Source organism: Cibotium barometz, chromosome 14, assembly GCF_041138505.1.
Source record: "Cibotium barometz isolate CiBa-2024 chromosome 14, ASM4113850v1, whole genome shotgun sequence".
Lineage (NCBI taxonomy): Eukaryota > Viridiplantae > Streptophyta > Polypodiopsida > Cyatheales > Cibotiaceae > Cibotium > Cibotium barometz.
In genome coordinates, this window is record NC_141059.1 from 38,276,905 (window position 1) to 38,291,991 (window position 15,087).

The 15,087-nt window shown below is 43.6% G+C and overlaps 1 protein-coding gene across 3 annotated transcripts in view; it reads left to right on the forward strand.

Annotated features, from left to right (window-relative positions):
- The window catches only part of LOC147631993 (pathogenesis-related homeodomain protein-like), a 66,326-nt gene that overhangs the window by 39,723 nt on the left and 11,516 nt on the right, over positions 1 to 15,087 (forward strand). For all 3 annotated transcript variants that reach the window (XM_086808540.1, XM_086808539.1, XM_086808541.1), the window contains 3 exons: positions 10,834 to 10,957; positions 11,106 to 11,218; positions 11,319 to 11,723. In XM_086808540.1, the coding sequence (XP_086664666.1) occupies positions 10,834 to 10,957; positions 11,106 to 11,218; positions 11,319 to 11,723 (642 nt within the window). The remainder of the gene's footprint in view (positions 1 to 10,833; positions 10,958 to 11,105; positions 11,219 to 11,318; positions 11,724 to 15,087) is intronic.

Here is a 15,087-nt window from a genome sequence, read left to right on the forward strand (position 1 = left end):
AACAATTGGATCAAAGACAAAGCTTTGATACCAATGCAAGAAACTAGGGTTGGCCACTCAAGGCATGGAGTGACAACATGGGTGTTGGCCACCATCCTCACAACTCATATGGGAGAAGTTCACCATGAAAGCTCCAAGAAAGTAATAGTCAAAAAATGATCATAAGTTGTGTGTACAATGCCCATAAGCCCAATGTATCTTATAACCCAAGGCTTCCAAAGGCACATATGTAAATGACTCTAAACCCAAGTGCCTAGGTCCCATCCCCTATGTGCATGTGACACCAAATCTACTTCGTTACACTTTGTTTAATGGAGGGTAGCCATATGAAGAGCAATTGAATGCTTAACCAAGTGTTGAAATTCAGCCTTTGCAGGTGCAAAATCAACCTTTTGATGAGGCAATTATTGAGGATGTAGTGGATGAGGAGAGAGCAGCCATAGAAGAATCTAGGCGTATGCCAAAATGGCTTGTGTAGATATGAGGGATAGTAAGTTGGCAGCTCCTTTACCTAGCAGAACTCGTGCAGGTTCTCATCATGCAGATTATTCTCATGTGGATTATGTTCCTATTTCTACTTTATGTAATGAGGAGGAATCTGTTTCCTTTGAGGAAGCACATGATGATTGATGATCATTGGATGCATGCTATGTAGGATGAGTATAACTCTATACTCAAGAATGAAAATTGGTATTTGACAGATCTACCTCATGGCAAGAAAGCCATTGGTACTAAGTGAGTTTACAAGTTAAAATGCAAACCAGATAGTAGCATTGATTGCTACAAGGCCAAACTTGTTTTGCAAAGGGGTATGCCCAGCAAAAGGGCATTGATTATGATGAGACCTTTGCACCACATCTCGTATGACTACCATTAGGTGTCTCATTGCTTTGGTAGCACATCATGGGTGAAATGTACATCAGTTGGACATTAGGACTGCATTCTTGAATGGTGATTTACATGAGGAGGTGTATGTATCGCAACTTTCTGGTTTTGTTGTGAAAGGAGAAGAGTCTAAAGTATGCAGGTTGAAAAAGGCTCTTTATGGCCTTAAGCAAGCTCCTAGAGTATGGTATTAGAAGATTCATGCATACTTGGTTGCAAATGATTTTTGCAACAGTCCAACAGAGAGAGTACCCTCTATGTGAAGAGGAGTAAGAACACATTTTTGGTCATCGTTCTATTAGTTGATGACATGCTACTCACGAGACTCGATATAGATCAGATTTCAGCTTTGACGCTGATTTACAGTCATCGTTTGAGATGTCAGATTTGGGATCCTTACATTACTATTTGGGGATTTAGTTTATCCAGCGCAATGATAGCATTGTTATGTTACAGTCTAAATATATACAGAAGCTATTGAAGAGGTTTAATCTTGAAGATTGTAAACTTGCGGCTACACCTACTTCAGGAACCATTGATGCAAGTGATGATGTATCTTTAGGTGGTGCTACATCTTGTGCACCTTTGCCACCTACTCCAGAACAGCTCAAATGGGATGCTAAGGATGCTCAGACACATGTTTTGATTATTGCTCTTTCATGCAAAAGGCATGTTATACCGCACATTTATTCATGCACTTCTACTAAGGGTGCATGGTATGTAGTTGCATCTTTGTATCAAGTTCGCGATGAGGCTCGTGTTACCTATCTTCGCAAGAAGATTGAGTCTGAGCATATGGATGAGGATGATTCAATGGACAAGTTCCTTACCCACATCAAGGATTTGCGAGAGCAGCTCATCAACATTGATGAGGTCATTCCAAATGGTTCACTTGTATCTACAATGCTTCAGGGTTTGCTAGAATCCTATCCGGTTTTGCTACTACTCTTCGTCTACTCATGAAGGATAATCCGAACTTGTATACCTTTGATGAGTTGGTGACTCTCTTATTGCAAGACGAGCAATCTCGTTCTAACAGGACTACTATACTTTTTGCTGATCAGGCATTTGGTGCTTTTGATTGAAACAAAGTCAAATCTAGGGCTGCATCTAGTGGTAAGCCTAAGGGCAACCCACATGCCCATTCAGATTCTACCTCGTCTAAAGAGGGTGAAACCAAGAAAAAGAAGAGATGTAACTATTGCAGAAAACCTGGCCATCTTATTGAGGAATGTAGGAAGCGCATTGAGAGTGAAAAGAAATAGAAGCAGTAAGGTTTGGCTGCTACTGTGGACACTAAAGAAGAGGCTAACTTTGCTCATGAGGGATATGCATTAGTGGTTACATGCAGTTTGCCTGCTTCTTGTATGTCTATCTTAGTTGGAGATTGGTACTTTGATAGTGGTGCTTCTAAGCACATCACTTCTTGCAGAGATCTATTTGCCAATTTGCAGGATTCACCTCCAGGTGGCATAATTATGTGTGCCAATGATGCCTCTTACTCCATTAAAGGCATTGGCAATGTGGAGCTAACAGCATGTAATGGGGATAGTTTTACTCTTTGTGACACTTTATATGTACGAGGCATTAAGAAGAATCTCATTTCTGTCTTAGCCCTTGCGTTATCTGGGTTTAAGGTTCAGTTTTCTGACCATTGTTGCTCAATGTATGTCAGCAGAGATTCAACTTCTCTTATGCTTTCTAGGACATTATGCTGTGGCTTGTATAAGCTTGACATGTATGACAGGAGTACTTCTCATGATGCTATGCTTACATGCACCTCCCATGTGTTGAGTGACACTAACAGTTGTTTCTCGTACGCGTACGAACCTGTTCGTACATACGAGTCGTACGGTACGATACCGTACGATATCGTACGGTACGAGTTAGTTTTTTTTTTTCCCTCCCCCCTCTCCCCAAATTTTTTTTCCTTGAAAAAAAAATTCCAAATGCTAAAAAAAAATAGAAACCCTGCTGTACGAAGATCCCAAATGCTCGCAATACTTCGCAACTTTCGTGTCCACTCAGTATTCCATATGGGGTTGTGGAGAGACCTAAAAAATCTGGCGAGGTAGACTGGTAGTGTACACTTGATTGGTAGGATGAGAGAATCTTGCTACATCACTTGGGGATCCCTGGTATAGGTAGGCTAGACAATTAGATTCTCAAGTTATGCACAAGGGAGAACATTTGGACATGGCCATTTTGATCTAGAGAGGAGTCCCTAAACTTATCACCCTAGATGCACTCCTCGTATTTGTGCAAGGATGGTCCCTTAGTCATAAACGCTACACTGGGAGACCTTTGGTATTGCATTACCCATCCAGGTTCTTTTTTGGAGACAATCGGGAGATCCAACCGGGAGAGACACATATCCATGTACTGGTTTCTCAAGCACTGTAGACTCCTCCCCTCCCAACCTTCCCTCACATTCAAGCTTGAAGCTCCATAGCTTGTAAGTGTAAAAAATAAAAACCGTATTTTATCGTACCGTATCCCAAAATTTCATATCGTACCGAATATTCCCGTACGGTATCGTACCGTACCGTATCGTATTTTCGTACCGTGACAACTATGCACTAAGTTATGGCATGCGTGGTTTGGTCACTTGAATTTTCCATCTCTTGTACGCTTGTAGAAGCAAGGTATGGTGCATGAGCTTCCTCCTATGTAGGTTCCCTTCAAGCATGTATGTGAGGGATGCATCCTTGGAAAGATGCATAGGAATTCCTTTCCTAAAGATGGTGCTATGAGAGCTGTCCGTCCATTACAGTTTATTCATAGTGATCTTTGTGGTCCCATGAGGGCTCCATCTTTTGGAGGACACTTATACTTCATCACGTTCATTGATGACTACACTCGGTTTTATTGGGTGTATGGTTTAAAAATGAAATCAGATGCCTTTGTAGCTTTTAGAGACTCCCGTCCCATGGCTGAAAATGCTTGTGGACACAAGCTTATCACATTGTCACCATGCATTATAGTGCAGAGTGCATGTGACATTATCCATGTTTGTGTTGTAGGCGTGACAAAAACCCACAAATGAGCGGATTTCCTGGGCTATAGTGGGAACATCCCAACTGAGAATGGCCTGGACCTTTTCAGGGTCGAGGCTAATACCTAATGAACTGATGATGTATCCCAGGTAATGGATTCCCTTTACTCCAAACTCACTCTTCTTGGCATTGATAAATAACTCATTGTCCTACAAGAGTTGCAAAACTTGTGCCACATCTCGCTCATGCTCTTCTGCAGTCCCTGAGAAGATTAGAATGTCATCTAAGAAGATGAAGACGCATTTGCCAATGAGATCCCGAAAGACCCAAGACATCATTTTGTTGAATGTCACTAGTGCGTTGGTGAGTCCAAAGGACATCACCAGGAATTCATAGTGGTCGCGCTCAGTCTTGAAGGCGGTTTTTGGAATGTCGGCCTTAAAGATCCAAACCTGATGGTAGCCACTCTTAAGATCTATCTTAAAGAAAAATTTAGCACCATTGAGTCATTCTAGGATGTACTCTATTCTGGACATGGGGAATCTATTCTTAAGTGTTAGCTGATTGAACGCCCTGTAATCCACACATAAGCGTGGTGACGTATTCTTCTTTTGAACAAATAGAATGGGAGCGGCAAAAGGTGAGGAAGGCGGTCGGATAAATTCAGACCGGAGTAGTTGGGCCAACTGCTGCTCCAGCTCGCTCTCCAATGCCTTAGAAAGGCGATAGGGGAACTTGCTTGGAGGTTTTGAACCAAGAACCAACTCTATGCAATGGTCCTCAGGTCTACTGTGGGGGGGAGATAGGGTGGGAGGTTGTCTCGCAACATGATGTTGCTGTATTGAGACAAAAGACCAGCCATCTGCTGCTCCCCTGCGGGTGCTATTTGAATTGCATTAGAGTGAGAGCGGACATATAGTAACACGCTCTCTGCTCCTTTTCGGATGGCTTGTTGGGCCTGAATGTGGAAAATGAGTGAAATTCCAAGAATGCTCAGATCCTCGCAAATCATGCGAGGCTCAGGAAAATCTTCAATGATAGTGAAAGTGTCCTACCTCCAATCAGGAATGGGTGCATACTGTCTAAACCACTTGATCCCGAGGATCATGTCGCACCCTAAAAGAGGGGAGACAATAAAATCCCGCTAGAATGTGGCCCTCTGGATCAAGATACAGCTCATCTTGGTGGCCAACTGCGGAGAGATGGCATCCTCAGAACCGCCCATGTCAAAGAGGACAATGAACTGCTGTCCCTTTGTAGTACCATTGGCACGAATGAGAGCCTTTGTTTTTCCCTCACCCTCACCCTCCTGCTTATCATCAAATACCAGTGGTGGCACTGAATTCAAAGAGGGCAAAAGCTGAACAGCATTCGAGGCTGATGGCAGAGGTGTGGATGAGGTTGCTATTGTGGAAGTGGATGCCTTAGCAAACTTTTCAGCTTGAAACTTGGTGTAATCTTTCTCATGTCCCACAGTGTGACAGAAGAAACAACAGTTATGTGTCTTGTACCATGTCTATTCATCCGGCTGGAGATAACCTCCAATGTTGCCCTCCTCAACTTTTTCCTTAGGAGTCTTCTTGGGCATAGAATCTTTTCTATTGCCTGATGGACCCGAAGAGTTTTTCTTTTGGTCCTTTTGGTCTTTGTTGTTCTGAGCCCCCTTACCCTGGGTAGATGATTGCTATTGGGCCTTTGGGGAAGACTGTACTTGCTTGGGCTTACCTCGGTTCAACATCGGCTCTTGATTCTGAGCGAGGGTCAGTGCCCATGCATAAGTCCAAGGCTCAAAATTCCTCACTAGGTACCTAATGGTAGTGTATAAACCTCGAATGAACTGCTTGAGCTTATCTTCTTCTGATATGCCCAATTGTTGGGCCATTGTAATGACCTTGTAGGAATAGGTCAAAACAGGGGAACCACCTTGAGTGAGTTTGTAAAACTCGTCCTCAAGATTGGTCATGTACTGTGGTGGAAGAAAATGGGCTTTGAGGTCAGCCACGAAGGTGGTCCAATGAAAGTGGAATTGGCCTGTGATGAGGTTTGTGTGAAGTTGTGACCAGTGCTGCCACCAAGTAACAGCTTCCCCAGTGAGTTGGGATGTTGCTACATGGACTTTGTCTTGTGGACTTGTAATTTTAGCTAAAGGAAAATGTGCTTCAAATTGATGAATAAATTGAGTAACAGCAGCATGATCACACTTACCATCATACTTACTAAAATTTGGAGAGGTTCGTATGACAGTGGTGGTAGGGGCGGTGGAGGACGAGGAATTCGGAGCCTGTTGAGGGAGGGCCGCCAGAATCTGTGCCATTGTTTGTTGATGCTGGATTTGCATAGCCTCCCCGTCGAGTCTTTGTTGGAACTCGCAGTCGGCTTTTTCTCAACGGTGCTAGTCTTCCTCATATTTGTGTGTAGCTTCCTTATCTCTTTGTTCCTCGCACATCTCAGTTCCTTCGTCTTTTCTTCTTTGTTCTTCACGTCTTGCTTCTTCTTTTCTTTTTGCTTCTTCACGTCGATCTTCGTCTTTTCTTCTTTGTTCCTTCATAGTAAGAAGGATCTCTTTTTCAACAGCAAGCTACATCTTTAGAGAATTTATTTGCTCCATCATTATTATTAGGAGCTCTTCTGTGCTTGGCGGAAGCGTGCTTTCTGTTTGGAAGCTTTGTGCCTCCATCACTTCTTGTTGGTTTTCTTCTTGATGTGATTTCTCTCCCAACATGGTGGAGGCCTAAGGCTTGGGTGTTTTTCCCGGACCGCAGTATTACCATCCATCGGATGCTCTCACTTCTTTAGGTATAGCCGAGTTGGGTCACCAACCTGATGCATTCATACCAATGTTTCTTGCACTGAGCTAATGCACAATAGGGCCTTCTTTATACCTTTATGTGGTGAGAATCTTTAGCATCCAATTCAGAGAGTAGAAGAGAGAAGAGAATGAGAATGAAGAAGACGACATAGTATTAGGTCCCAAATATCCACACTGAAGGGCCCCCCCTGCAAGCAGGATTATTTGATTATATTATTCTTTGGAGAATGTTGTACAATGCTTGAGTAAACAAGCGATATGAATGCCCAATGCAAGGACGAGGAAGACCGTACATCTAAGTATCCACCAAATCCGAGGCTTTGCTGAAGACTCTTCGGGCCACTGATGCAAGTCCAGATAGTTGTAGGACTGCGGTCATGATGTACGACAAATAATCCCTAAAAAGGTACTAATGATGGACAAGTATAGCACTGATGATGAGCGATTGTATCACATAGCACCTTAGTGCATGGGTTCATGTCCTGCTTAGCTTCGCAGCAATTGCATGGCTTCCAAGTAGTTCGCCAATATCTATGGGTACTCCCAGAAAAAATCCTTGTCGTGCTTAATGGCTTCCCAAGTGTCTCAGTCCTTGTACTTGGTGTAGAATTGTGTGAGTCTTCAACCAGAACCATGCTTCCACTTGTGGAGGAGAATCTGCTTGGGCTCGATTACTTCTTTCTCATCAACCACTTCAGGTTGTTGCTCGTTCTGAACCTCTTGCAAAGATGGTCCAATATAAGGCTTTAACCATGGGACATTGAAGACATCATGCATAGTCCCAACTGTCAGGTAACTTCAACTTCATGGAGCCATCACTGAGCTTCTTCACAATAGGAATGGACCAAAGCTTCAAATAGAAAGCTTGGGACAATACTTGCCTACTTGCTTCAACCTTTACTTTACAATTCAAAAAAATATTCAATCTCCCTCCTATCTCCATTGTGAGGACTTCTCGGCCTATTAGTGATTTATAAGACACGATTAAAGACATAACATTGAAAGTAAGATGCTTAGAGTGGAAAGCTGTGTGTTGTTGCATTGAGACACAAGGCCTTATTAAATAGGGCTTGAAGAGGTACACACAAAGAGATACAGAATGAACAGTTATGTCCTTTGGATGTAGAGATGTCTTTTGATCAATAGATGTGTCCTTTGGTGAAGACCCATGTGACAGGGTGTGACCCTTCATTGGTATCCCTTCAATGATTAAGAGTAATTTAGAGAGATTAAGAGTAATTTAGAGAGATTAAGTCACAATCGTGACATTCCCTCCCACTTAAAATAAAACTCCGGCTAAATAAGAGACTTCTGATGTTGCAGAAGGTCTTTGTCATTAGGCCATTTATGCTTGTGGTGAAGCTTGCATTAAGAAATATTGAAAAGTTTTCCTCTATTGTCTTGCTGTCATGCTTTAAATGCTAAATCCTAAGTCGTCAGCATCATTCTTTAATGTCTTCTTCTTTGTCTGCTTCCAAATGTTGGGCTTGAAGTTGACTTGGCTATGTTGTGGTGTAGAAGCATCTGAAGGTTCAACCATGAATTCTCTCACCTTCAACCATGAATTCTCTCAATGATACCTAAATAGTATCTGTTGAAGTGTTCTGCTTCATAGTAGTGAAGTACTCATCCAAGTTGTTAGAAGAATGTGTGAAATTCTCTACAATGTTGAAAACATTATCCCCTCTTGCTTGATGTCAACTGTGTCATCCCATGTGGGTACGGTTGAAACAAGTGTTATATCCGTTTTGGTAATCTCTGTCTTCAAAGAAGTCCATCGTTGGTGACTCATCATGTTGAGATAAAGAATCCAAGGACTCTTCAATATCATCTTGTTGTTCTTTTGAAGTCATGAATCCTCGATGTTGTCATCAAATGACTCAATAAAGTTTGCCATAGATGTGTCAAGGTTAGAAGAGTCAACTTTAGTTTCACAAATCTGTTCCATGTCAGTATGTGAACTCTTTGAAGAAATGATTGAAGCAAGGCTAGCACTAGCATGAAGTGCATGAGCTACTGCATGTTTTCCTTTTGAATTATCGAAGCAGTCTTCTGAAGTTGAAGGTTCCACATCACGGTTTTGAGAAGCATTGAGTCATTTCGGGCATTCAAGCCATCTATGGTTGCCCTTACAAGAAGACAAAGCTATTGCAGGTGAGTGCGAGATTGGTTATAGGCCAAGATAAGGATGACATTCCAAGGGAAAGGTATAATGGGGTAAATCTTGTTCCGAGGTCTGAACCCCGAATATCCACACGTCATATTCTCGATCGTGAGAAGTGGGTGTGGCTATTTGAATGTGGAAAGGTGTTGGGAAAACAAGAACAGATATAGGAGCAGGGGAGGTTGCCCGAGGAGGAGTTTCTTGAAGATAGCTCAAGTCGCAAGTCTCCTCGACCATAAGCCACCTTAGATGAAGATTTTATTGCCAAATGGTGAGATGTGTCCACCGAATGCAAGTAGGTGTCTTCAGCCCACAAAAAGTAATGTTGCTGGCAGAGGTGTGCCTTGTCCGTAAGACTATGAAGTGACGGGTGTCCGAGATAAAGCAGGACCACATTGTTGTGTGTTGTGCTATTATATTGCTTGGTGGAGATTTTTCAAGCACAAAATGCTTGAAACGAACACACCTAAAAATTCTGTAGAAAGGAGAAAACCAAGGGCTGTCGTACAGTAGGAGGCAGCGAGGTTGATTCATGTGTTGCAAAGCAGCACAATTTTTTTTAAATGTGTTCGGGGGTGCATACAAGGCTAGCCAATTCGCTTTTTTCTTTTTGGTTCGTTGTTTAGGGGCTGGCTGTTAACAGTATGGTGGGGCATTGGGCACCTTTTTTTTTATGGTACGCACGTTGGTTGGTAGAAAGGAGGGGAGGTTGGGCTTGCCACATGGCTTTGATTGAGCCAATTTAAGGTATATAAGATGTAACAAATTAATGCTTTTTTTGGAATTGTTTTTTTTGGCAAAGGGGCCAAAATTGAATGGAGCATTCTCTCCTGCTCTTCCATACAAACCTTGCTAAGGCTAAATTTAGGGTTAAGGCTGGCTGATTTTTAGGGTTAGGGTTTGGCTGTGGGCATGGCATCCTACAGGTTGGAGTTTGTTTACTCTGATATCGCTATGAGGACTTCTCAGCCTATTAGTGATTTATAAGACAAAGACATAACACTGAAAGTAAGACGCTTAGAGTGGAAAGCTATGTGTTGTTGCATTGAGATGCAAGGCCTTGTTAAATAGGGCTTCAAGAGGTACAAATGAAGAGGCACATCCCTGATGAAAGGGTGTGACTCTTGAATGAATAGTTATGTCCTTTGGACATAGATGTGTCCTTTGATCGTAAAAGTTCCCTTTAAAATCAAGTGCACGTTGTTGCATTAAGCATGTAATTGCATCTCATCTAGACTTGTTGGCTTGCCTAGTGTAAGCTTCTTGTGCTTTGGCTAGGTACTCCTTCACGGACTCAATATTCTCTGAGAATGTTTTTGTAGTCCACCTATTTCAATGGTCATGTTATAAACTTAAATTATAGTTTTAAGTGACACTTGTTTCTAGGCAAAATGCCACCAAACTAATACTAATGCCTAATATACATTTCAAGTAACATATCTGTCGCAAGGTCTAGAGTTGCCCATGTGTTTGCATGAAAAGGTGTCCCCAGATCGATCTGGGTGCCCTTCTCCCCATTTTTGGGGGGCCTCAACCATATAGCTGTAGGGTGTCCACTGCAAGGTATCCATGGTCCCTTTTTTGGTTATTGCTAGTGCCACAAATGTACATGCGATTCGCATGTAATTGACTATTCTAACCTTGTCCTGTTGACTCTAGATTAGCTGTCTGGGGAACTGGACCATGGGTCTAACGAGTGTCCAACGGCAGTGTACATCATTTACCTATTGCAAGTGGGTTGCATCATTATGTGCAAGACTTGCACATTGGCTTGACCTCGAGACCTAGATGGCACCTGGCGACACGTCCATGGATAAGGGCTCACAACTTGCAGAGTGCCTGTTAAAACGGTGTCTTGAGTGTATGAATGCAGCATTATGTTGACAAGGCACCCTAGTACAAAAGGTGATGTGACACACACACACACACACACACACATTCATAATTAATCTAGTTTTTTCTTGCATGCTTTGCTGCAGATATTTTGTGCAAAATGTAAACGCCAAGATGCTGCAGTGAATAATGATATTATCCTATGTGATGGGTTTTGTGACAGAGCATTCCACCAACTCTGCTTGGCACCCCCTCTAAGAACAGATGACAGTAAGATTTTTTTTTTAATGGTTATGCTGTAAATGATTTTTTGAATACTTTTTTTTGCATGTGTGTGCATGCATGCTTGTGTTTGTGTGCTTGTAGGGTTCTTGGCGCTTCTTGGATGGATCTGTGTATAATGTTGTCCTTTTGGCAGTCCCGCCAGATGATGAAGGTTGGCTTTGTCCCGTATGTGAGTGCAAGTTGGAATGCTTGGATGTCGTTAATGCTTATCTGGGAACCTCTTATTGTATGGAGGATCATTGGCAGGTATTTTAACATGGATACCAAATTGGCAGTGTATATATATGTTGACTTTCTTCTGCAATGTTGTTTTGGATTAATATACATGTAGTTCAATTTTGTTCAGAACATTTTTGCTGAAGCTGCAGCGTTAGCAAGTGGTGATGGGAAGCTGGCTGCAGCAGTCGAAGAGCTACCTTCGGAAGATTCAGAAGATGATGACTACAATCCAGATCAAGATAACCACCAAAGGAAAAGACACGGCAAGGACCCAGAAGGTTCTGGCGATGAGTCAGCATCTGCTACAAGTGGGGAAGAGGGGGACTTGGATTCTGATTCAAGTGATGATGGAGACTCAAAAGTATCTCTTCTGGATGAACTGGCTGGGATTATGGAAAGTGGATTTGATGTAGCAGATGGATCAGAGGGAAAGAATTGTTTAGAAGAGCTCGTTCTTATGGATGAGGACAATGTGGTGTTGGCTAATGGAAAAAGACAACGGAAAGAAGTAGACTACAAGAAACTACATGATGTAAGTTGCAATCATAAAGCTATGCATTTGTGCATCACCTGATCATTGGGAGCCTCTCGTTCGAGAACACATGGTGTGGTAGCAATCTGCTGCACCCAGATTCTGGCTGCTGTGTGTTGTTGCTTGCTAGAGAGAGAGAGAAATGAAATGAAATGAAATGATATATAACGTCCTCAAAAGGCCAAAATGACTTATGAGACCAAAAAGGTTACAACAATTGGTGGATCTGATACAATGTCTGTGTAAGAAAAGCTAAAACAACTAAACAACTAACTGAAACTGAAACAACAACTATGAGGAAAAGTAAGGTACTAGGAGCTCCTAATGGATAACATCTGGGAAGGAAAACTCCAGCAACAAAGGTAAGCATCATATACATCACTATCCATAGATGTCTCTCATCGGTCAATGGCGGATATCCTCAATGTCCTCCATGGTGAGTACTCTGACTGGACGTCTCCCATGCCGTGCTAGTATGGTCCTGACCCTCTGTTGTAGTCTCCACCAGTGTCGGGATGGGCCTCTCATCTTGGGGCGCTTGGACCGCCCCAGCTCTATAGCCCGATCAATCAGTGTACCTCTGGTGCGGCTATACTTTGGGGCTAGCTGCAATGCCTGTTGGCCTGACTACTCAATCTCTGGTCGAAAGAAGTCTGTAATCTGCCTCTGTAGGTGTCTCTCCCTCTCTGATCCCCTCCCTCTCAAGAGAGCCTCTCTATGTCTACACAGCTCCAGCAAGTATAATCCGAGGCATCTCTGATCCTGGTATCTCATGACTCTGGAAAGTGGTCCGAAACCCTCTCTGAACAGGCAGTGAAAACGGCCTCGTATCTCATAATATATTGGATAGTGACATATGTAACGTAACTCTGTCTCTGGCTCCATCTGGCACAAGTGACAAATCCTAGCCTCAGCTGGTACTCCTTTGAATCTGCCAGTCTCAATCTCTAGCTGGTGTGAGGATGTGCGCATCTGACCAATAGCACACCGTACCCCATGAGAAAGATGAGTATCCATGTAGCTGGGTCTAATCACAAACCCATCCTCCGTGAGCTGGAGAAGATGATCTCTATAGAAAGCCATCTTCGTACCAAGCTTGTGTGTCGGTTGTATCCATGTCCTCCTAGTGTCCAGCTGAGTCAAGTCCTTCCTGATAAGTCTGGTAATCTCTGCCCGTGTGAGAGAGAGGGAGGGTGCATCCAGGGAGTACTGAAATGGAGGTAGCCTGTCCATACTAAAGCCATGCAGTTGGAACCAAGCTGTCATCTGTGCATACCAACATGATCCGTCTCCCTGTGATGCCAACTATCGTGAAGACTCCAGGGCTAAGCGATCATATCTGTCTCTAGGGAGAGCCCAAGTGCTATGTATAAAGGAGACTGATCGAGTGAGTGCCTCTACTACCAATGGGGAGGCAGCCATCTCTGCACGGATAATATCATGTGTGGTACGGAGGCCTTGGCCCTAATCATCCGGGAAATCATAGAAACCAAGGGCCTCTCCATACATCTCCATCCATGAATGCTACCAGCTCGGCTGTGGTGATCCACTGAGGGTCCCCATATCTCCACTCCATACAGCATGGCTGAAGTGTCAAAGAGCCAGAGCTTTGTTCGAGGTTCCTGAAACTGAACCTGCGAACACATCCTCTCTAGTCTCCCCAATGCTGCATAAGCTCTGGTCAATCTCCACTGTCTCCTGACCATATGCAAAGGTGGGTAGTGACCTCCTAACCCACTGCTGTGGTGTTAAACACCATCACCTTGGTTTTACCAAGGTTAACAGACAATCCACTGTCCTGTGCAAACGTGTGCAATGCATCCAAATGATGCTACATCCCCTCTGGAGAATCTGAGATCAGCACAATATCATCAACATACAATAACAATGGAATCCATGTCCCTGCTAGCTGTGCTCCTCTGTCACCCTCTCGCTCTACATAGTCATCCACATACATCCCAAATAAGGTGGGAGAAAGGGGGCAGCCCTGTTTCACCCCAATAGTGGAGTGAACCATCTCAGATATACCCTGAGTAGTACGTACCTGCCCCACAACTGTCCTGTATAAAGCTACGATTCCCCAAATCAGCTCTGTGGGCACTCCCATCTCCTGTAGTCTGTGCATCAGAATGGCTCTCGGTACTGTGTCAAAAGCTTTGCGGAAATCCACAAAGCAACAATAAATCCTCCTGCCATATAATCTGCCCTCCTCAATAATAGCTCTGAGTGTCAAGATATGGTCAAGAGTGGAGAAACCTCTCCTGAACCCTGCCTGCCCTAATGCACGTATGCCCTCTCTCTCTGCCCATCTACTCAACTCCTACTCAAGAATAGATGCATATAATCTAGCCAATGTGTGACCAATCATGATGGTACGATAATTCCTAGGAAGCATGGGATCCCCTGACTTGAAGATAGGCACAATCGTGGACATATTCCAAGTCTCAGGAAAACCCTCACACATGGCTCGGTTAAACATCATAGCAATAAGCTCTGCAAGCATATCTCTGGCATGAATAAAGTGCTCTGCTACCAAACCATCATGATCATATGCTCTCCCAGTCCTCATCCTGTCAATAGCTTTCCTTACCATCTCAGCAGTAAAGAGAGAGAGAGAGAGAGAGAGCACCAACACAGTATTGGGTCTTGACCACCCACCAAGGGCCCCCTTTTTTGGTGTATTTGCTTTAGTACTGAAATGGAAATGAGTAGAAAGAAAAGGACTTGACCTGTCCTGAATATGAACTTACGTACAATGTGTAGACCACCTTTCTTCTCTGCCGAACTGAGTGCTTGCACACCCAAGCAGCATCTGTGCATGAGCAGGCTGCCTTCTGAACAGTGCATATCAAGAAGACTAATGCAGGATGAACAGCATTCAATCGAGCAGGCTGATCACAAACGCAGGCACCTTCTTGGAGGCTGGGCTGATTTGCTTTGATTGTTGACTGCTCTTTAGATGATTACTTGATTTCAGATGCTGGCTTGATGCTTAATTTGCAGATCATGATAAGTGGGAGAGGACCCTTGCATGCTGGTTGGCCTGCCCAAGCTGCCCGATTGGTTGCCTGTCCTGCCCTATCTTTCGAGACTTGTCAAATCTCTCTAGATCTGTCCGGATGGGCTGCACAGCTGTCTGGCTTGTGCGCTGATTGTCCACATAGTCAGCGGCACTCAGCACTTGGCATACTAAGCTGGTTGGACAAGTGCACACACTTCAACTTCAGGTGGCTTACAAAACTGCACGGGATGTTGCAATCACTGACTATACAGGACTTTGCACTGATTGACTATGACTATGCTAGACTTTGCACTGAATACCCTACCCTATGGCTACTGGTGACTTGTCCCTAGACGAGGGCTC